The sequence below is a fragment of the Podarcis bocagei genome (assembly GCF_964188305.1).
Source record: "Podarcis bocagei genome assembly, chromosome: 7".
NCBI classification, from domain to species: Eukaryota; Metazoa; Chordata; class Lepidosauria; order Squamata; family Lacertidae; genus Podarcis; species Podarcis bocagei.
The window spans coordinates 84114146-84137019 of NC_138132.1; the positions used below are offsets into that span (position 1 = coordinate 84114146).

A 22874-nucleotide genomic window follows, 5' to 3' on the forward strand; every position below is an offset into this window, starting at 1 on the left:
TGAGCTCCTGTTGCTTGGTCCCTGCTCCTGCCAACCTAGCAGTTGGAAAGCACGTCAAAGTGCAAGTAGATAAATAGGTACCACTCCGGCGGGAAGGTAAATGGCGTTTCCGTGCGCTGCTCTGGTTCGCCAGAAGCGGCTTAGTCATGCTGGCCACCTGACCCGGAAGCTGTACGCCGGCTCCCTTGGCCAATAAAGGAAGATGAGCGCCGCAACCCTAGAGTTGGTCATGACTGGTCCTAATGGTCAGGGGTACCTTTACCGTTAAGATGGGGAATATGCAGGAGAAATGATTTCAAGGAGATATGGAAGGTGTTTGTAGAATTTGTACTGTTAAAACAGAAAGGGGTCAAACCATCGCAAGAGGCATTGAAGTTTTGGAGGCTGGATAGTTACAATGGAATGGTCTTGGGGTGTGCACCCACTTTTTTATTCTTATTTATTTAGGATTATTACCTTGTAAAAAAAAATGTTAGGGGAAGGCTGCAGGGTGTGTGTGTGTGTGTGTGTGTGTGTGTGTGTGTGTGTTATTGGGATGCTTTTGCTTTTCTTTTTATTATGTATTTTGCGTTTGTATATTCTGATTTTATGTTGTAACGGCCCTGAGACCTGCAGGTATAGAGGGCTGTATACAAATTAAATAAATAAATAAAATTTGGCAGCCCACCCAGGTGCCTTTCAGTACGTCCAAAACAAGAAGTGCAATCAATGAGGCTAAGGCTGCCCTCATGCCTATGTTTAGGGATCCAGAGCATGCACACCATCATGCTTGCTTGAGACCATAAGGTGGGTCCTGTAGGATTAGGCCACAGGCAGCCTTCAGCCTGTCTTGGCAGCTTGCTTTGCTCTAGTCCCAGCAAGCAGGTGTATTAAAAAATATATATATTATTACAGTGGTGCCCCGCAAGACGAATGCCTCGCAAGACGGAAAACTCGCTAGACGAAAGAGTTTTCTGTTTTGGAGGTGCTTCGCAAAACGAATCTCCTATGGGCTTGCTTCGCAAGACGACAATGTCTTGCGAGTTCCTGTGGGGTTTTTCCCCTTTCCCCCCTTTTTCTAAGCCGCTTATCAGCTGATCTGATAAGCCGCTAAAAGCCGCTAATAGCGCTAATTCGCTAATCCGTCAATGGGCTTGCTTCGCAAGACGAAAAAACTGCTAGACGAAGAGAATCACAGAACGGATTCTTTTCGTCTTGCGAGGCACCACTGTATTATTATTATTTACTGAATCTCTGTACCGCCCTATACCTGGAGGTCTCAGGGCGGTTCACAGAAAAGATCACAATATATAAAATCAAAATTAGAACAATAACCCAATAACACCCTCCCCCCCAAAAGACCCACATTTTAAAAGTGCATAGGGTGTCAATCAGATCAACCAAAGGCCTGGTTAAAAAGGAACATTTTTGCCTGTCACCTTAAGGTGTATAATGAAGGCGCCAGGCAAACTTCCCTGGGGAGAGCATTCCACAGACGGGGAGCCACTGCAGAGAAGGCCCCGTTCTCGTGTTGCCACCCTCTGGACCTCTCTAGGAGGAGGCACACGAAGGAGGGTCTCAGAAGATGATCTCAGGGTCCAAGGAGGTTCATATGGAACCTGAGGCGCCAGGCCTTTGTGGGATGGCTCTTGCTTCTTGCAGGGGCCTAGGTTTGGCACCTGGGGTCACAGGCTCTTTTGCACCTCCTTTCTTTTCCTGTCCCAGGCCGAGGCGAGCCGGGCTGAGCTGGAGCTGGCCTTGAGCCGCCTGAAGTCGGAGGAGTCCTCCCTGCGCGACTCGCTCTCCAAGATGAGTGCCCTCAACGAGGGGCTGGCACAGGATAAGATGGAGCTCAACCGGATAATCATCCAGGTAAGAGGGAGGGGGGCTAGTGGCTGCAGAGAGAGAAGTGTGTCTTGTATTGTCTGCAAGCCAAGAACATCCACATCTGAAGGATTTGTGCCAGAAGGAGGTGTCAGAGTGTAGGGTTTGTCAGGGAGTGGGAGAATGTCTGGAGGTCTTTGTCCATGAGGCAGGAAAAACAGTTTCTGCTCAGGAAGTGCCGTATTTTTCGCTCCATAAGACACACCTGACCATAAGACGCACCTAGTTTTTAGAGGAGGAAAACAAGAAAAAAAATATTCTGAACGAAACAGTGGATGTATGATTTTTGTGGTTCATGCTGTGGCCACAGACATGTGATTTGACAGTGAGTTTGCAGTAGCCCAATGCAAAAATCCTGAGGGTCCATGTTGATCCGTGCTTTGTAACCATGTTTTTGCACCACTGAGGCCCCACGCAACAGTGGATGCGTGATTTTTTTGGTGCAGGCTGTAGGACATGCTATGTGATCTGATGGTGAATTTGGGGTGACCCAATGCAAAAATCCTGAGGATCCATGGGCTTTTACCTCCCCCCTCCCAGGCAGCCTCCTTTTATCGCTAGCGTCCCTTATCTCCTTCCCGATCGCTTATCGATCAGCTGCTTCCTTTCAACACCCCCCTTCCCTCTTGTTTGCCTTAGTGTCTTTTCCTTAGCTGGAGCAGTTTTTTGCTCTTCCTTTTCTTCTAATTTCTCTCCTTGCTTTAGTATTCCTGTCTCCTCTCCATGCAAGTTTTCTGTCTTTACCTCCCCCCTCCCAGGCAGCCTCCTTTATTGCTAGCGTCCCTTATCTCCCTCCCGATCGCTTGCCGATCAGTGGCTTTGTTTCAACACCCACTTCCCTCTTTTTTTTTTTTTTTTTTAAAAAAAGCATGATCTGCTTTTCGCCCTTGGGCAATTCGGCTCCAGGGACCATGCATTCGCTCCATAAGACGCACAGACATTTCCCCTTACTTTTCAGGAAGAAAAAAGTGCATCTTATGGAGCGAAAAATACGGTACCTCCTTCCAGCTTGGGCACCAGGTCCAGCACTGCTTTGCCCATAATTATTTGGGACAGCAGATGTTGCAGGTATTAATATTGCGCAATTTGAAGCGACTGGAAGCGTAAGAACTGACTCCTTTTGGAAGGAATCATTGTCTGGGCGCATGAAATTATTATTCAAACTTTTGCTTGCTGAACTCTTTTAAAAACAACATAAGCATCAAAGATACATCCAAAAAAAATCCATACATTATCTTGTTCTGTCCAGCACAGGCTCAGCGTCTTCTTAGAAATAAAAGATTTCAAAAATCCAAACTGTGTCTCTTCCCCCATCCAAGCCTCAGTTGGCGTTAGGCCAGGCATAGGCAAACTCGGCCCTCCAGATGTTGGGACTACAACTCCCATGATCCCTAGCTAACAGGACCAGTGGTCAGGGATGATGGGAATTGTAGTCCCAAAACATCTGGAGGGCCGAGTGTGCCTATGCCTGCCTTAGGCTAATGCAGCTCTTGGAGAGACATTGGCACGCATAGTTCAGAGAAACTTGAACATCCGCCAAGCTTTCAAGATGGCGAATTTGCAACTCAATACCTTTATCACATGATTAAAGTTTCACTCTCCAAAACAATCAGCGGTTATTCATTACCTCATTAAGGAGCTCAGAGTCCTTTAGAAAACAATGCTGGAAAACACCCAATGTTAGCAACCCTTCAGCAATGCACATTTAGCCGTTTTCCATTTCAAAACTTCGATACTACACATACATTTTCCATTTCTGTGTGAATTAAATCTATTATAAACGGGTGTGTGTGTGTTTTTGGCTTTTCCAAAGTATACAGTCATGCCAACGATGGCAAAACAACTTTCTGTGAGAGGTGTCCTATTGTGTATATACGTGTGTGGTTGTTTTTTTTTGGGGGGGGGGAAGACAGAACAGCTTTCTCCCTGCTCAGCATCCTGTGTGCTGAGTAACCCTCACTGCCATCCTCCCGCTTTCTCCCTCCCCACCCTTCTGGGCTCAGCTAGAAGAAGAGAAGTCTTCTCTCTTGGGGAAGAAGCAGGAAGTGGAGCAGGAGAAAGCCACGATCCGGGACGAGTTGGTGCGGCTGGAGCAGGAGAAGCTGGACCTGGACACAGAGCGCCACGGATTGGGCCACTCCCTGCAGGCTGTGGAGCAGAGCCGGGCGACGCTGGAGCAGGAGGTGCTGATCCTGCAAAAGGAGAGAGGGCAGCTCCAGGAGCAGCTGGGACAGGTGAGGGCAGCACTGGCAGGCAGCCTTTGTCCTGTTAGGAGAAAAAAAACTGCTCCCTTTCCCTTATCCAAGAGCCTGTATAGAATCCTTAAGTGGGTTGCCTATTGGTAGGATGAAATAACAGAGAAGAAGAAGAAGAGTTTGGATTTGATATCCCGCCTTTCACTCCCTTTAAGAGGTCTCAAAGCAGCTAACATTCTCCTTTCCCTTCCTCCCCCACAACAAACACTCTGTGAGGTGAGTGGGGCTGAGAGACTTTAAAGAAGTGTGACTGGCCCAAGGTCACCCAGCAGCTGCATGTGGAGGAGCGGGGAATCAAACCCGGTTCCCCAGATTACGAGTCCATCGTTCTTAACCACTACACCACACTGGCAGTATATAACCAGAGGATACTGAGAAGCAAAGCAGCTAGTAAGCCTGATCTTTATCCAACTGTTGCAACAGGGTCTTCACTCACCAGACGCAGGAGGGAGGAGGAACCCAGAACAATGGTGCGCAAGCCCTTATATAGACTTTTGAAATTGCCCAACCTGTAGCCCAAGACCACCCCCAGATACATCATACATACCTCGCAGAAGGAGGCAGTCTACAACAGAAATCCTGTCTGCCAGGACACCTGATAATGGTTGCTGATTGCATTACCTGGGCATCCTGGCCATTCTTCTGTCATGGTTAATACTTCAGTTCCTGAATCCAAGTCACAGGCTCACCCTATTCATACACAACTGCACCCTCAAGACAGGATTTGTAAGCAAAAAGACAATGGGGAAGCTTTCCCCATTTGCCTCCCTTCCTGCAGAGGAATATTTGAGGTCACTGGGAGAGTCAAAATGGCTTCAGGATTGCTCTCCTATACTGTTTCAGACACCTGGTTCATATACTTAGATATGTGTGCGTTTGTGAATATTTATTCTATATTTGAGACCTTAAAATTCTTATAACAGTCAAGAGCGGTAGTCTCGTAACCTGGTGAACCGGGTTCGATTCCCCGCTCCTCCACATGTAGCTGCTGGGTGACCTTGGGCTAGTCACACTTCTCTGAAGTCTCAGCCTCACTCATCTCATAGAGTGTTCGTTGTGGGGGAGGAAGGGAAAGGAGAATGTTAGCCGCTTTGAGACTCCTTCGGGTAGTGAGAAAGCAGGATATCAAATCCAAACTTCTTCTTCGTCATCCTCCTGCTGCTGCTCTGTCTGCAATTCACTTTTCTAAAGCTCAAAGCAGATTGTCCTGCAAGACAGGACACAGCTACTTAGTGCAAGCTAGTTGATCATTGCGATGTTTGAGTTGCTGGTCATTCCTCACAGACCTCCACCACTTTGATGATGGTGGTGATTTACTATACAGTGGTGCCTCGCAAGACGAAAAGAATCCGTTCTGTGATTCTCTTCGTCTAGCGGTTTTTTCGTCTTGCGAAGCAAGCCCATTGAAGGATTAGCGCTATTAGCGCTATTAGCGGCTTTTAGAGGCTTTTAGCGGTTTATCTGCTGATCGGATCAGCTGATAAGCGGCTTAGCGCTATTAGCAGTTTTAACGGCTTATCTGCTGATCGGATCAGCTGATAAGCGGCTTAGCGCTATTAGCAGCTTTTAGCGGCTTATCTGCTCATCGGATCAGCTGATAAGCGGCTTAGCGCTATTAGCAGCTATTAGCAGCTTATCTGCTGATTGGATCAGCTGATAAGTGACTTAGCGCTATTAGCGCTATTAGCAGCTTTTAGCGGCTTATCTGCTGATCGGATCAGCTGATAAGCGGCTTAGCGGCTTAGAAAAAGGGGGGGGGGAGGAAAAAAAACCAGCAGGAACTTGCAAGACATTGTCGTCTTGCGAAGCAAGCCCATAGGAGATTCATTTTGCGAAGCACCTCCAAAACGGAAAACTCTTTTGTCTAGCGAGTTTTCCGTCTTGCGAGGCATTCGTCTTGCGGGGCACCACTGTACTTATATTCCTCCCATCACATGATCTCAGGGCAGCTCACGAGAATGTAATCTTCAGTTGCGAGAGAGCTCACAACTGAGATCTCGGGAGCAGACCTTTGCAGAAGCTGTGTCGCTCAGGTCTTCATAACACAGAGCTTGCAAAGCTAATGTTTTCTAATATTCGCAGCCAAATCTGGGATCTGCTGAGCTGGCAGTGGCTGAATGGTTTTTGTTGCAGGGCTGAGGTTGGCATCGTCAACACCAGGCTCTTGCTTTAGCCCTGCTGGGTGGAGGGGCTGGGGGAACAGAGAGGGACCACAACAGCCAAGGGGGCATCTAAGTGGTGTCTAAGCTGCCCCTCCCTCCTTCCTTTTCTCCCTCTCTTTCTTTTCCCCCCATTAAATATTTGTTATTGATCAATTTCCACATAACAAATTATCAAACCCTATAATCACATACATTGTTTCCCCCCCCTTCCCCGCCCCCCGAGGACTTCCCTCAGCTCCTCTGCCTGATTTCTCTTCACATATTTTCTCTGCATATTATAAAATTGTACATATCCTTACATATCTATCCATCATGTTATCAACCAATAAATTTGTGTATGTTTATTCAAATTCTGCCAAGGAGTCCAGTTCATTTTGTTGTCTTTTTAGATAGTTTGTAAAAAGTACCCATTCCTCCTTGAAGTCACAGTTGTCCTTGTCTCGCAACTTGTAAGTCAATTTGGCCAGTTCTGCATAATTCATCAATCTCTCTTGCCACTGTTCTTTCGTCAGGGTTTCCTCATTCTTCCATCCTTGTGCTATCAAGACTCTTGCCGCTGTTGTAGCATACATGAATAAATTCTTTGTTTTCCTTGGCAGGTCTTGTCCTACAATCCCTAACAAAAATGCTTCTGGGTTTTTTTTACAAACGTCATTTTAAACATTTTTTTCAATTCATTATATATCATTTCCCATTTTTTTTAACTTCTCTACACTCCCACCACATATGATAAAAGGTCCCTTCCTTTTCTTTACATTTCCAACAAGTATTTGAGCCGGTTTTGTACATTTTTGCTATCTGTACTGGTGTTATATACCATCTATACAGCATTTCCCTCCCTCTCTTTCTCTCCCGCTCAGCTTTCCCGCCACAGGAGTGCCACGGGAGAGGAGCTGGGGCAGGTGCGAAGGGAGCTAGAACGCCACAGTGAAGCATCTCTGCGGGCAGCCAAGGAGAAGGAGTCACTGATGAAGGAAAAAGCCAGCTTGGTGGTGCAGCTGGCAGCCTCGGAGCGAGAGAACCGGGGCCTGGCAGAGGAGATCTCTGGCCTCAGGTATGTATAATAATAATAATAATAATAATAATAATTTATTTATATCCCGCCCTCCCCAGCTGAAGCTGGGCTCAGAGCGGCTAAGAACAATAAAAATAACACAATTTACATAAAATCACAATCAATTAATTGAAATACATTCTAAAATCAATTCATGTGCGTGTGTGCCCCCACTTTAGCACCTATTATTATTTATTCTGATTTATTTCTTCCATTTGCGTCCCACCATTCCTCCAAGGAGCTCAAACACAGTTCACTGTCCCGTTTCCTCTTTGCAACAGCCCCATAAGGCTGAGAGTTGCAGCGACCAGCTCAAGGTCGCCCAATGAGCTCCGTGGAAGCGTGGAGATTTAAAACATAGCCCTCCTGCCTCCTAGCCTGGGGCTTTGTTATGGGGCTGGCAGGGAGGGGCAGCGTGTTGTTGGTGAAGTTTGTGGGTTGTAAATCCTTTGACCCACAGGTCTGCTGCATCGGCACTGCAATTAGTCTGTTTACGAGCACTCTGACACTTCTATGGCGCCCACACTGCTCTCTTCTCAGTTGTCGGACGTTAGCAGAGTTTATACGCAGCAAAAAATGGCTTTGTCTGTGTCAATGTGGTGTCTTCAATAACTCAGCCCTATTCTATCAACTGTTTATTTAGAAGCATACAGAAACAAAAGAAAACCTACAGAATCAAGCTGCATGCTTGCAGCGTTCTCCCGCTAACAAAATGAAACTACCGTATTTTTCGCTCTATAAGATGCACTTTTCCCCTCCTAAAAAGTAAGGGGAAATGTGTCTGCGTCTTATGGAGCGAATGCAGGCTGCGCAGCTATCCCAGAAGCCAGAACAGCGAGAGGGATCGCTGCGCTGCGCTCCCTCTCGCTGTTCTAGCTTCTGGCTTAGCTGCGCTCTGTCCCTTCTACCACCTCCCGCAAAAGCCCACTAAGCCAGAAGCTAGAACAAGTGTGTGCAAGCGCCGCACACACACTCCACGCGGCTCGTGAAAGGGAACGCTGAGCAGAACCTGAGATGCATACAGGCTCTGCTCGGCGCTCCATTTAAAGAATTTTTTTTCTTGCATTTCCCCTCTAAAAACTAGGTGTGTCTTGTGGTCAGGTGCGTCTTATAGAGTGAAAAATATGGTAACTCTCTCACATTCTCAGACACTCTGCAGCCCAGAGAGAGCTCAGCTCAAAGGAAAATGCCCGGATTATATGGGCAGTGCACCCACTTAATAAGAACACCTCATGGGAGTGTTAACTCTCAACTGTCCAGAACCACAACAGTTGTCCGGCTGATTCTTCTTGTTAGGATGTTTCCGTTCCACCTTAAAAGGGAGCAGGCTGTGAGTCACAGAGTCTGCGTATTTCCTGTTCACAGGAAGTTTATGTTTTCTATTGCTTTCGTTTTCTCTCTGTCTGGAGACACTGACGCAGGCAGTCATGTCTTTCTTTGTTCTGATCAACGCTGAATAAAACTTGTAAATAATGCTCTCCCGAGTGCGACTTTTGCTGTGTATTATCTGCTGATAGAGTGTGCATGAGCTCTGGAATGTGGCAAGATATTTCAGGAAACTCATGTCACTAATTGCTGATACTGCGTGCCTACGGGAGATCGATGGATCGTCCGGCAGACGGCTTGGGGCCATGATGGACTTTGTCTCCCTGGCAGTATCCCAACACTTCTGTCCCCCCTGAGGTTGCTGGAAGATGGTAGCCACCTCACACAGTGTTTGCAAACAGGCTGGGGCAGGGGAGGCTGCAGGGAGGCAGAGCCTTTGCCCCAGCAGAGAGGCATCTTCTGCTCAGCTGCTTTCCTTTTCTCAGCTTTGCATCTCCACCTTGATGCACACAGACACGTCTCCTCACTGACCCAGCTGGGATTTCTGGCCTAAGCCCCGAAAGAGGATGCAGACAGAGCCTACCAGGCAGAATAGATGCAAGATGGCTGATGAGCAAAGACGAAAACGACAAAAGATGGGGGGAATGATAATACAGTCCTTCTGTCGTCCCCCCTCTCCCCTTCTGCCCAGGTCTGAAAAAGACGCCTTGGAGACGACCCTCTTTGAGATCCAGCAACACCTCGCCCAGCTGGAGACCCGGAAGGAGCAGCTGGAAGCCGAGAGGCAGGGCTTGCTCCATGCGAAGGAAGCCTTGCAAGGTATCCTGGGAGGAAGGTCTTCCTTTGGGTCCTCTTGTGCCACCCCCGTCTCTTTCCCTTCAGTGACTGGGTGTGGGAGTGCAGATGGAGGTTTTTATTATCCGACTTCGCCGGCAGATGTACCTGCTTTTAAGCTGTGTGCCTGCCTCCTTCGAATGCACCTGGGACCCTCCTTGCTTTCCTGTTCTTTAGAAGGGGCGGGGCTTTCTCCCAACAGAGGCGGGGCTTTCGGCTGCTAAGCCGCCGCCCTCTCAAGCCTAGCCACGCCCCCTTGCATGCAGTGGTGCCCGCTGGGCTGTCCTTGCCCCCAATCAAGCCCCTCTTCAGATAAACGCCCCTCCTCGCTCCATACAAGGTTTTGGGGGACAGGAGGCAGGCGGGTGTGGAGGACTCCCTGGTCCTGAATGGGGTTACTGTGCCCCTGAAGGACCAGGTGCGCAGCCTGGGAGTCATTCTGGACTCACAGCTGTCCATGGAGGCGCAGGTCAAATCTGTGTCCAGGGCAGCTGTTTATCAGCTCCATCTCGTACACAGGCTGAGACCCTCCCTGCCTGCGGACTGTCTCGCCAGAGTGGTGCATGCTCTGGTTATCTCCCACTTGGACTACTGCAATGCGCTCTACGTGGGGCTACCTTTGAAGGTGACCCGGAAACTGCAACTAATCCAGAATGCGGCAGCTAGACTGGTGACTGGGAGTGGCCACCGAGACCGTATAACACCGGTCTTGAAAGACCTACACTGGCTCCCAGTACATTTCCGAGCACAATTCAAAGTGTTGGTGCTGATCTTTAAAGCCCTAAACGGCCTCGGCCCAGTATACCTGAAGGAGCGTCTCCACCCCCATCGTCCTGCCCGGACACTGAGGTCCAGTGCCGAGGGCCTTCTGGCGGTTCCCTCGCTGCGAGAAGCCAAGTTATAGGGAACCAGGCAGAGGGCCTTCTCGGTAGTGGCACCTGCCCTGTGGAACGCCCTCCTACCAGATGTCAAAGAGAAAAACAACTACCAAACTTTTAGGCGACTTCTGAAGGCAGCCCTGTTTAGGGAAGCTTTTAATGTTGAATAGGTTATTGTATTTTAGTGTTCTGTTGGAAGCTGCCCAGAGTGGCTGGGGAAACCCAGCCAGATGGGCGGGGTATAAATAAATTATTATTATTATTATTATTATTATTATTATTATTATTATTATTATTATTATTATTATTATTATTTATCCCCTTTGCTGTCTTGACCTCTGTCCATCTGTCCTGCCCCAGCGGAGCTGGCGGCCGTCCACAAGGAGATGGAGGCCGAGGTGAGCCGACTAGAGCGAGACAAGGACCTGGCAGCCCAGAAGCTCATTCAGACAGAGCAGGAGACCCAGGCCGCCTTGAGGAGTGCGCAGGCGGATCACGAGGAGGACGTGGACCGTCTCCAGAGGGAGAAAGTACGTGCCGCCCCCCCCCCCCCGATCAGGTGCAGAGGGCTGGGTCCAGGACCGCTCTGTTCCTCAGGTAACACGCTGCCCTCGGGGGACAGAACTGCAGAGGAGTGAGGAGCCTGGACTGCAGAAGGCCCCAGATGTTGGTGGGGCTCGCAGGAATGGATACAAAGGTGCCGGCCAGATCCCTTGACATGCAGGCCATTTGCTCTTTGCTGGCTCTCGCTGTCCCTAAGCTGTTAAGCACGCGCAGCTGCTCTGACGTTGGCAGGTGACTCAATCCTTCCCCTCCAGGAATCTGTCTGACCCTTTTTAAAAGCCAGGGGCACCGTGTTGCCTGAAACAGTTCTGAAATGAGGCTGCATTTTAAGTAGCATTTTAATCTTGTTCTTAAGTTGTATTTTAATCAATTGTTTTTATACCTGATGTTAGCTGCCCTGTCTTGGCCAGGGAGGGCGGGATATAAATAGAATAAATAAATAAATAAATAAATATCCTCTGCCCACCCACCTCATTGGGTGACCCCCAACTATGAGGGAGAAGCCTCTTTTTCCTGCTCAGCTTTCACCACAGCATGTTAACATGCTTGCCTGTCACATGTTCCCTGCTTCCCTCAATTTTTAGGTTTTTTTTTTTTTGGTTTGGTTAAAATTAAATTCCATTAACCTTACGGGTTTTCATTTCCTATCTTTTGGTCCCTCCTTCATGTGCCTCCTCCTTGAGAAGTCTCTGGAGGGTGGCAACATGAGAACGGGGCCTTCTCTGCAGTGGCTCCCTGTCTGTGGAATGCTCTCTCCAGGGCGGTTCGCCTGGCGCCTTCATTACACACCTTTAGGCACCAGGCAAAAACGTTCCTTTTTAACCAGGCCTTTGGTTGACCTGATCAACATCCTATACCCTTTTAAAATGTGGGTCTTTTTGTTATTGGGTTATTGTTTTTATTTTTATTTTATATACTGTGATCCTTTTTTGTGAACCGCCCTGAGACCTCCGGGTATAGGGTGGTATATAAATTCTAATAACAATAATAACAATAACAACAACAACAACAACAATAATAATAATAATACTGCAGGGTAGGGCGGGCCGATATGTCAATATATTGTCCAAAACTGGTTTGAAGTCCAAATCGTGATACTGGTTTCGTAATTTTTAAACCTGGAAATATTTCGCGATGTCGAAAACCCCGATATCGCCCTGGAATCAATCTTGTGCCAAGCACTCACTCGCCTGGTATGAGAGCTTTCGGTTGATTGACAAGGAGTGGTTCTTTTTAGCCATTGAAACTTGGCTGTGGCGGAGGCCTTGCTATGGGTGCTGGGGGCCCCCATCTCCTTGTCCACATGGGGAGGGGAGGGTCCACTCCTGAGCTTCTTCACCCTGTCGGCCTGGCAGGAGGCGCTGCGCCTGGAGCTGGAAGCAGAGCGCGAGGAGATGCTGCAGCGGCTGAGCCAAGAGCGCGAGGAGATCCTGGCCCGCCACGAGGCGGAGAAGGAGGAGCTGAGCGAGGAGATCACCAGCCTCCAGCAGGAGCGGGACGAGGGACTCCTTCTGGCCGAGAATGAGAAGCAGCAGGTGAAAGTCTGGGGGACGGGGAAGGAAGGAGGTGCAAGCAGTGGCGTAGCATGGGGGGCCCATGGAGGAGGCTGCCCCGGGTGCAAAATTCTTAGGGGTGCAAAATTTCAACACCCGGTGCCGCTGTATTAAAGTTGTACGCTTCCATCACATGGCTCCTCCGTGCGAAGCAGGAAGCGACCTCACCAGGCAATGGAACAATTCTTCTTTTAGGCAGTTGAATATGCATGCACGCTCCATCTGTTTACCCCACCACCCCGCTCTGCATGGCCCCGGGCCCTGGCAACCCATGCTATGCCACTGGGTGCAAGGCCCCAGTCTACTGCCAGCTCTGCAAGACTCCCCACACACTGTAAATTCCCCAAAGCAGGACACCCAATCTTACCACAGAGGAACCTTGCCTGGTGCCTCTCCTCACTGGCCATAGCCCAAGGCTTTGGGGTGGAGAAAGAAACAGCCCACCTAGCTCCAGAGACCACCGAGGCGTCAAATTTGCATGATTCGCTGTTCCGCCAATGTGGCAGTTGTGGCGTTGAGCCTCCCTCTGTGCGCAGGAGGGCTACAAGAGTGGAGATGCGGCTCCCCAGTGGGTCTCCCTGCTGCTCCAGAGGCCACTACTGACTCCCTCGCCTCCTTGCCCCCAGGCGCTCTCTCTCAAGGAGTCGGAGAAGGCCATTCTCCTGGAGAAGCTTTCAGGGGTGCAACAGAGCCTGGCCAGCGTCAGCCTGGAGGCAGAGAGGCACAAGCGAGACGCTCAGAGTCTACAGGAGCAAGAGCGGGTAGGCGGTGGCAGAGTCAGGGTCGGGGGGGGGGGCTGTCTGATGGAGAACAAATGTGTGTGGAAGCAGGCGGGCAATATTTGCACCACGAAGGGCCAGCTCCTGCAACCTGGCTCAGCTTAGGTGAATGGGGCAGGCTCGAATTGTACTTTTGGTTTTTTTCTGAACCCCTCATTCCCCCCCACCCCATACACAACTTTTTCCTGGAGCAAGGAGCTCTGTAATAATAATAATTTATTATTTATACCCTGCCCATCTGGCTGAGTTTCCCCAGCCACTCTGGGCGGCTCCCAATCAGTGTTAAAAACAGTACAGTGTTACATATTAAAAACTTCCCTGAACAGGGCTGCCTTAAGATGTCTTCTGAATGTCAGGTAATTATTTATCTCTTTGACATCTGATGGGAGGGCGTTCCACAGGGCGGGCGCCACTACCGAGAAGGCCCTCTGTCTGGTTCCCTGTAGCCTCACTTCTCTCAATGAGGGAACCGCCAGAAGGCCCTCGGCGCCGGATCTCAGTGTCCGGGCTGAACGATGGGGGTGGAGACGCTCCTTCAGGTATACAGGACCGAGGCCGTTTAGGGCTTTCAAGGTCAGCACCAACACTTTGAATCATGCTCGGAAACGTACTGGGAGCCAATGCAGATCTCTCAGAACCGGTGTTATGTGGTCCCGGCGGCCACTCCCAGTCACCAGTCTAGCTGCCGCATTCTGGATTAATTGCAGTTTCCGGGTCACCTTCAAAGGTAGCCCCACGTAGAGCGCGTCGCAGTAGTCCAAGCAGGAGATAACTAGAGCATGCACCACTCTGGTGAGACAGTCTGCGGGCAGGTAGGGTCTCATTCTGCGTACCAGATGGAGCTGGTAGACAGCTGCCCTGGACACAGAGTTAACCTGTGCCTCCATGGACAGCTGTGAGTCCAAAATGACTCCCAGGCTGCACACCTGGTCCTTCAGGGGCACAGTTACCCCATTCAGGACCAGGGAATCCTCCACACCTGCCCGCCTCCTGTCCCCCAAAAACAGTACTTCTGTCTTGTCCGGATTCAACCTCAATCTGTTAGCCGCCATCCATCCTCCAACTGCCTCCAGGCACTCACACAGGACCTTCACCGCCTTCACTGGTTCTGATTTATAGGAGAGGTAGAGCTGGGTGTCATCTGCATACTGAGCGCCTCTGCAGCGCCCTGTGCTGCTGGAAGCTTTATTTTGCCTCTCCCTTTTCGACAGCAGACGTGAAAGCAGATGTTTCCAACTTGCTTTCGACACTGAGGGCTAGAAACTTGCTCCATCTTTTCCTTTATTGTTCTAAGCATGATCTGAGTTTCTCAGGAGGTCGCACCCTTTGCCTGGTGCTTCATCCTGTGTTGCATACAAGCTTCTTCTTTTTTAAAGCCGGAACTTAGTTGGGTGCCATTGCCACTATAAGAGAACAAGGGAGGTGTTCGTGGTGAGTTCCGGCACCTCCTTTTCTAGAAAAATAGCACCGCATGCAAGCCCACCCTGGCTGGTAGCATATGGAGCGTTATGCAAGGATAAGCCAAAAGCAGAAGCTCTGTGGAGCTTTGTTCAGGCCTCTTCCTCCATGGCCTTTTCTGTATTTTCTCCCTGTGGAATATTCTTCCCTATCTCCGTTACCAAGACAAAATGGTGCCTGGCTGCTGAGGGGTGGGGGGCACGTCTTCTAGGCCAGAGAGCTCCATTTCTTCGCCTTGTTGCAGAGCACCATCAACGCCTTGAACTCGGAGCTGCGGGGCCTGCGTGCCCAGTTTGAGGAGGCCATTATGGGCCACGAACGGGAGGTGAAGGTCCTCCACGAACAGGCCAGGGATCTGATGAAGCAGCGAGAGTCGGCCCTCCGCGAGGTGAGGGGGCGATGGGAGGGAGGGAGGCCTTCATTGAGAGTCAGTGACAATAACACCACCCCCTGAGCTGCTCTGATAGTCTGGGGAAGACCAAAACACCGTATTTTTCGCTCTATAACACGCACCTGACCATAACACGCACATAGTTTTGAGAGGAGGAAAACAAGAAAAAAAATATTCTAAACGAATATTCTAAACGAGTGGATGTATGATTTTTGTGGTTCATGCTGCAGCCACAGACATGTGATCTGACGGTGAGTTTGGGGTGGCCCAATGCAAAAATCCTGAGGATCCATGTGGATCCATGCTTTGTAACCATGTTTTTGCACCATTGTGGCCCCAGGCAACAGTGGGTGCGTGATTTTTTTGGTGCAGGCTGTAACCATGGATCCTCTGCTCACGACTGCAGCAGATCCCCCTGTCATCCGTAGGCATTCGCTCCATAACACGCACAGACATTTCCCCTTACTTTCTAGGAGGAAAAAAGTGAGTGTTATGGTGCAAAAAATACGGTACCTATTTCCTCCCAAGGTGAGGGCAATGGACATTGCTAAGCCTGGCAAGGCAGCTTACTCTATGGCATTAACCCCTTCATGCATTAATTAGACTTAAGCATGCTGGTTATGTGAGGCTGGTTATCCCACCATTATTCTGCAGGAGGTCTGTTACCCCTTCAGTGGAGCAGCTGCTTTGCACTGCATGCAGAAGGCCCCGGGTTCAAGCCCTTGCCTGAACCCAGGAGAGCACCTGCCGCTGCCCATCACAGCAGAGGTGGACAGGCTGAGGGCCTAACCCTGCATAAGGCAGCTCCCCACACTCCTGCCCTCCCACTTCAGACAGCCTCAGAATTCCTGGCAGGAGCCCAACTCTGGCTCTTTGCTCCATCCTCTTCCTGGCCAGGTGGAGGAGCTGAAGATGCAGGTGCAGATGGTGGAGGACGCGAGGGACCAGACCCGCCGGGAGCTGCTGGAAGCGCACCGCAAGTCGCGGGAGGCCCACGAGGCCCTGGAGGCTCAGCGCAAGGAGGCCGTGGACCTGCGGAGGAGCCTGAGCGATGAGGCCAAGGAGAAGGAGGCCCTGCAGAGGTCCAATGGGGAGCTGCGCGTTGCTGTGAAGAGGGCCGAGAGCGAGCGCGTCAGGTGGGGAGAGAGGACCCTGCTGCAGTGGCGTAGCGTGGGGGGTGCAGGGGGGCCGGCCGCACTGGGCGCAACATCTGGGGGGCGCTCGCACTCGCAGCTCTCTGCCCCTACCCCGAGTGCTAAAACCCACGGGTTAGGGGGCGCAAATTACTTGCCTTGCCCCGGGTGCTGACAACCCACGCTACGCCACTGCCCTGCTGCCTTCTGCTCCAGGGAAGGGGAGAATGGAGGGGGGGCAGGATTTGACTGCCTAAATCCCACCTCTGCCACAGATTTAATCTCTTCCTCCACCCCACATGGTGTCTCTCGGCCTCGGTTCTTTGACTGTAAAAGGGGCATAATGGCAAAGTCAGTTCCACGGAGTGGATGGAGGAAACATGTGATAGCTTCGCAGCTTGGCTCCATCTTGGTGGTTGATTCCTGGGCCTCTCCCCCTGGGGGCAGGAAGGACCACATCGCTGGCATCCAAACACCCCTCCTCTCTGCTTGCCTCCAGTTTGAAGCGGGCCAACGAGGAGAAGGAGCAGAAAGTCGCCATCTTGGAGGAGGCCCGGGCAGCTGTGGGCAAGGAGGCAGCCGACCTCCGCAGCAGCCTCCAGGATGTGGAGCGTTCGCGGCTGGAGGCCCGCCGGGAACTGCAGGAGCTGCGGCGGCAGGTAAGGCCTGGCACGGGAGAGGGGAGGGGCTGCCAGGGAAGTGGGAGCCACAACTCAGCCTCCCTTTCCACTGGGTGGGAAGAGACAGCAGGTGCACAGTTAGTTGATGCAAAGGTATTCTGTGGACTACTGCTCTGGCCAATTTACCATATTTTTTGCTCCATAAGACACACCTGACCATAAGACGCACCTAGTTTTTAGAGGAGGAAAGGGGGAAAGCCCCCCTTTCTTGAGGATCAGCTCAAAGTTGTTGAGCTTACTTTGCTCAACAGAAAAAATCCTGTTTTTATGGGGTTCAAGTCACAGTTCTGCAGCTTCTTTAGGAAAGGAAAGGGAGCCCTTTCTACAGTTTCCAGACAGATAATCTAATCAGCCAGTCCCATGTTGCTGGGGAAACAAACAGCCTCCGTCTGCAGAACATTCAACAATGGAGGCCTGGGCAAGGGGGTGAGGCCAGAAAAGGAGCCAGCGATCGACCACACATTCGCTCCATAAGACGCACAGACATTTCCCCTTACTTTCTAGGAGGAAAAAAGTGTGTCTTATGGAGCGAAAAATACAGTATGTCTTGCCAAATGCGGCTCTTTTAAAATGAGATTCAGAGGCAATACAAACACAAGTGAGTGAGAAGGTTAAAGATTTTATTCTAAACAGCAAGCATTGTATACATTACCAAGCAAGCACTTCGATATGCCACTTGGAAGCCCTCAAGAAGCAGAGAAACGACTCCCCCAGGTAGCCTTAGTTTGCATGGCCCTGCGATCGATCAGTCTGTGCAGGAGCTTCTCAGAACTTGGCCCAACACCATCTGATTTATAGATAGCTAACCTGTGTGGTTTGCCTGACTGCCTATGTGCTACCAGCTACGAACAAATTATTCATTAGCCACCTCTTCCAATACCTCACTTTCTTCAACAATGTCCAACATCAAAAGAAGGTACAGTGGTACCTCGGGTTAAGAACTTAATTCGTTCTGGAGGTCCGTTCTTAACCTGAAACTGTTCTTAACCTGAGGTACCACTTTAGCTAATGGGGCCTCCCGCTGCCGCTGCGCAATTTCTGTTCTCATCCTGAAGCAAAGTTCTTAACCCGAGGTACTATTTCTGGGTTAGTGGAGTCTGTAACCTGAAGCATCTGTAACCCGAGGTACCACTGTACTCAGCAATATCACTACCTTCCAACAGATTAAAAAGGTAAAGGTAAAGGACCCCTGACAGTTAAGTCCAATCATGAATAACTCTGGAGTTGCGGCACTCATCTCGCTTTATTGGCTGAGGGAGCTGGCATTTGTCCGCAGACAGTTTTTCCGGGTCATGTGGCCAGCTTGACTAAGCTGCTTCTGGCGAAACCAGAGCAGCGCATGGAAACGCCGTTTACCTTCCCGCCGGAGCGGTATCTATTTATCTACTTCCACTTTGACGTGCTTTTGAACTGCTAGGTGGGCAGGAGCAGGGACTAAGCAACGGGAGCTCACCCTGTCACGGGGATTCGAACCGCCAACCTTCTGATCGGCAAGTCCTAGGCTCTGTGGTTTAGACCACAGCGCCACCCACGTCCTTCCAACAGATTAGGACTAGGAAATTAAAGGCTGTTTTTCAGCCATCAAAGAGCTTAGGGGGGGAAGCAAACAGGAACAGGAATGATAACCATGTTAGAGCACTATCTCCTCAAAATGCAAATATCTTCCAGATAGATTGCCCATACATACCCTCTTCCGATTCCTGGGACATGGTGGGTTTCAGTGCACTGAAAGCAGCGCTTTTGAGATGTTTTGGGGCAATCTTGCAGCTCCTGCCAACGTAGAACATTGTTGATGGGTCTGAATCATGGGTGCTGGCTTCGAGGTTGTTCATTACAGACAGTTTTAGCACGCTCATGAGTTGTCTTGCCTCCTTGCGGGTTGATGCTTCACATTGTACCCCTTCCAGCGGCACTGTCGGGTTGAATGGGTAGCCCCATCTATAGTACATTCCAGCATTTTTCTGTATAGGTTTTAAAGGCACGCCTGTGATTTAAGGTTGCCAGACACAAATCCTGCATAATAGGTGTATTTTGGCCCTCCCATTCCAGACCGTCAAGTGTAGAAAGTTCTTTTAAAATGGTCTCCTTAGTAGAAAAGCAGGGAAGTTCAAAAATAATGACTCTGGACCTGCTGTTGACAGTTTGGAAGTGCTGGCCTGCTCTGTCGGCTAACCCTGGCATTAAGCTTAAGATTAGGGAACATATGGAAGGGACGTTGGATGAAGATTGGATCTGTTTGTATTTCTTTTTTTTACCATTAGAACTGTTTTATAAAATTGATGAATGTCAGAAAAATGTTGGAATGAAATTACTCGGCTTTAGTAAAGATGTTTAAAGAATTATGAAAGAATATTATGGTTATGAGAAGTTGGTAAGGATAAGATTTAAGTTTTAAGCTTTAAGGTTTATTTTTCTATAGAAAGATAAGATTAAAACAGTTTAGGGTAATGTAATGACAGAATATTATGAAATATGGAAAGGATTTGCTGGGATAATTAATAACTAGGATACAAAGAAAGGGAGGAGGAGGAGGTCAAAGAAAGTAGGTAATGACAGTTGAGGATTGAAGAATAATGAATTTGTTTTTAAATGTTCTTAATTGTTTGTGGTGTATTTTTATATTTTTTTCTGTATCTTTTTCTTATTTTTGAATTTGCATTCGTATGGTTGGAAGGGGTTTGTTATTTTTTTCTTTTTCTACTTTGTTAACTATTTTTATTTTGTATTTTCTTCTGCTTTTATTTTATTTTGTAACACTTTGAAAATCTCAATAAATATCTTATATAAAAAAAAAAGATTAGGGAACATATGATTAAACCAGGAAATCATAAAAGGAAGTAAATCTTGGTCTTCCAGAGATTCTGGTAGGCCTCTCACATTGGAGAGAATTATTGCTTGCTTCCTTCAGACAAAGCTTTCTCTCTCTAGTTTTGGCTCCTCGTTGATTGATTTCCCCCATCTGTCTGATTCCTGAGTTTAGAGCTTCATTTGCAGTCTTTGGGACATCAGAGACCTGGGTTTCTGCCATGTCGAGTCTTTTCTCGATCGGGGTCAAAGGTGCTTTTAACTCTAAGGTTAGATCTTGCCTTAGATCTCGTCTCTCGGCTTATCCAGTTGGGCAGTGAGCTCAGTGAGAAGGAAACTGGCAATCGTCTCGTCTCCCAGAGAGTTTTGCTGCCTTGGCTGCCATCCTTGGGCTGCTGCTTAGAAGTTTGAAGTTGATCAATGGGCTCAGCTGATGGTTTTCGTTTCTGTTCTGGTGTTAAATGGGATCCCTGGTGCATAGTCTATAATGAGCATGTCTCTCAGAATCAATTTTTTAGGTTTTCTGGTTGGATTGGAAGTTTGATAGTACAGTGGTGCCTCGCAAGACGAAAAGAATCCGTTCTGTGATTCTCTTCGTCTAGCGAGTTTTCCGTCTTGCGAGGCATTCGTCTTGCGGGGCACCACTGTACATGGGTAATTAGAACAAAAGTATTAGACAGCCATCTTGTTAGATGTAGTGCCTGAATGTGGGGGTTCCAGGTCATTCACTGTGGGGCTCCATCACCCCCCTATTTCTTGCTCCCTCCTCCTTGACGCGTTCTCTCTTCTCTTCCCCAGTTCTCTTTCTCACGTTTTCATGCCGCTGCTAGGGCTGGGCGATATATCATCTGAAACTGGTTTGAAGTCCACATAGTGGTATCGGTTTCCTAATTTTTGGCCTGGCAATATGTTGCAAATCATGATGTGTGTGTGTGTGTGCTATGCAAAAACCGCAATGTGGGGGAAACCACCAATGCTTCTGTTGATTCCTGCAGTCCCTTTAACTCTGCCGCCTCAGGTCTCTCACAAGAGCAGAAAATCACGATGTGGGGAAAACCGTGAAGCCAGCCAATGCCTCTACATAGCTCCATCCTTATTTCAGGCATCGTGATATATCGGTATATCGTGATGTTTAGCTGGTGATATATCACAGTGTTGAAAACCAGAATTTACCCAGCCTTAAAAGGTAAAGGGACCCCTGACCATTAGGTCCAGTCGTGACCGACTCTGGGGTTGCGGCGCTCATCTCGCTTTAATGGCCGAGGGAGCCGGCGTACAGCTTCCGGGTCATGTGGCCAGCATGACTAAGCCGCTTCTGGCGAACCAGAGCAGCGCACAGAAACGCTGTTTACCTTCCCGCCGGAGCGGTACCTATTTATCTACTTGCACTTTGACGTGCTTTTGAACTGCTAGGTGGGCAAGAGCAGGGACCAAGCAATGGGAGCTCACCCCATGGCAGGGATTCGAACCGCTCACCTTCTGATTGGGAAGCCCTAGGCTCTGTGGTTTAACCCACAGCGCCACCTGCATGCCTTTTTTGTTTTTGTTTCTGAATCTCTCTCCCTCCCTCCACCCACCTTCTCTCTGTTTATCTGGTTGGAGACAGCTAGCTTCCAAGAGCGCTGTGGAAGATGTTTCGGAAGCTTGTTCCGCCTTTGGCTCCGATAGGTTTGGCAGGCTTTGGAAACTGTTCAGGAGCCTGCAGGACCTGTTTTCCACAGGCCGAAATGAGCCGCGAATGGCGGCAGCCTGCTGCAGCGCCACATCCTCCTTCCCTCTCGAACCTCCTTCTGCCCCTCTGAAAAGACAAGGGCCCGTCCACCTCCGGGTCCACCCCCTTCGCTCTTTCTCAGCTTGCAAGAACCAGGACCCCTCCCTTTGTCGCCCTTTGCACAGGTCAAGATGCTTGACAGCGAAAACACCAAGAAGAGCCAAGAAGTGGCTGAGCTTCAGGCCCGGGTGGCCCTGGATGAGCAGCGGGACGAGGAGAGCAGGAGGGAGTCTTTCAGCCTCAAGCAGAAGATCGTGGAGAGTGAAGCCACACGGGAGTCGACCCGGAAGGAGGTGAGGGCCTGGCCTGCAAATCTTTTGCAACTGGGCATTGTCCTGGGCAGCCAGGAAATCCCCTCAAGCTCTTTTGGGGTGGGCGCTGCTTCCTGGGACCTTGATACAGTGGTGCCCCGCAAGACGAATGCCTCGCAAGACGGAAAACTCGCTAGACGAAAGAGTTTTCCGTTTTGGAGGTGCTTCGCAAAACGAATCTCCTATGGGCTTGCTTCGCAAGACGAAAATGTCTTGCGAGTTCCTGCGGGGTTTTTTCCCCTCCCCCCTTTTTCTAAGCCGCTAAGCCGCTTATCAGCTGATCCGATAAGCCGCTAAAAGCCGCTAATAGCGCTAATCCGCTAATCCGTCAATGGGCTTGCTTCGCAAGACGAAAAAACCGCTAGACGAAGAGAATCACAGAACGGATTCTTTTCGTCTTGCGAGGCACCACTGTATATGGCAAATTCCCACGGCAGAGTGTGATTGACCTGAGCCCAGCCTTCAGGGTGCCCTTGGATGAAAGCTCCGTTTCTGACCTGTCATGTGCACTTCCTTTCATTTCGTTTTTTTATTTGTATCCCGCCTTTCTGTATTACTATACACAAGGCGGATTTCGAGCCGAAGAAACAACAGAATAGCACAGATCACACTCCTAATAGCTATCTGATCCAATTCAAAAAAGTCACAATAAAAATATAACTTTAAAAAAGCAACTCACACGGAACAAAGCAATATCCAGTGATCACTTAGAATAGCATAGTAAACAGTAAAATTAAATATCAGCAAGTAATAACTAAGCAGTTTGCACTTAACGATTACAGTAAATAATTACTAAATTATAATCGGTAACAAGTAATGACATAAAAGACCACAAAACAGACCCAACCATGTAAAAGGATCAAACTGAGAAACAAGGGCACACCACTTATAAAATTATTGGCTCATTCTGTCAGCCCTACCACTGACTAAGGGGGGATGGACTGCATCCCTCCCTCTTAGTTGCTTGTTGCGCTTATTTAGGAGATTACTTCTGAGTAGACCTGCACAAGACTAACAGTTTTACTCTGAGGTTCCTCTGGTGAAAACTGAAGCTGGG

General features: G+C 49.3%; 1 protein-coding gene across 6 annotated transcripts in view; it reads left to right on the forward strand.

Annotated features, from left to right (window-relative positions):
* Nucleotides 1-22874, forward strand: part of CROCC (ciliary rootlet coiled-coil, rootletin) — an 83479-nt gene that overhangs the window by 42154 nt on the left and 18451 nt on the right. For all 6 annotated transcript variants that reach the window (XM_081202872.1, XM_081202869.1, XM_081202870.1 and 3 more), the window contains 11 exons: nucleotides 1705-1851; nucleotides 3867-4097; nucleotides 7141-7334; nucleotides 9352-9479; nucleotides 10733-10902; nucleotides 12292-12471; nucleotides 13116-13250; nucleotides 14971-15114; nucleotides 16015-16253; nucleotides 16750-16909; nucleotides 21632-21799. In XM_081202872.1, coding sequence (XP_081058998.1) covers nucleotides 1705-1851; nucleotides 3867-4097; nucleotides 7141-7334; nucleotides 9352-9479; nucleotides 10733-10902; nucleotides 12292-12471; nucleotides 13116-13250; nucleotides 14971-15114; nucleotides 16015-16253; nucleotides 16750-16909; nucleotides 21632-21799 — 1896 coding nt within the window. The remainder of the gene's footprint in view (nucleotides 1-1704; nucleotides 1852-3866; nucleotides 4098-7140; nucleotides 7335-9351; nucleotides 9480-10732; nucleotides 10903-12291; nucleotides 12472-13115; nucleotides 13251-14970; nucleotides 15115-16014; nucleotides 16254-16749; nucleotides 16910-21631; nucleotides 21800-22874) is intronic.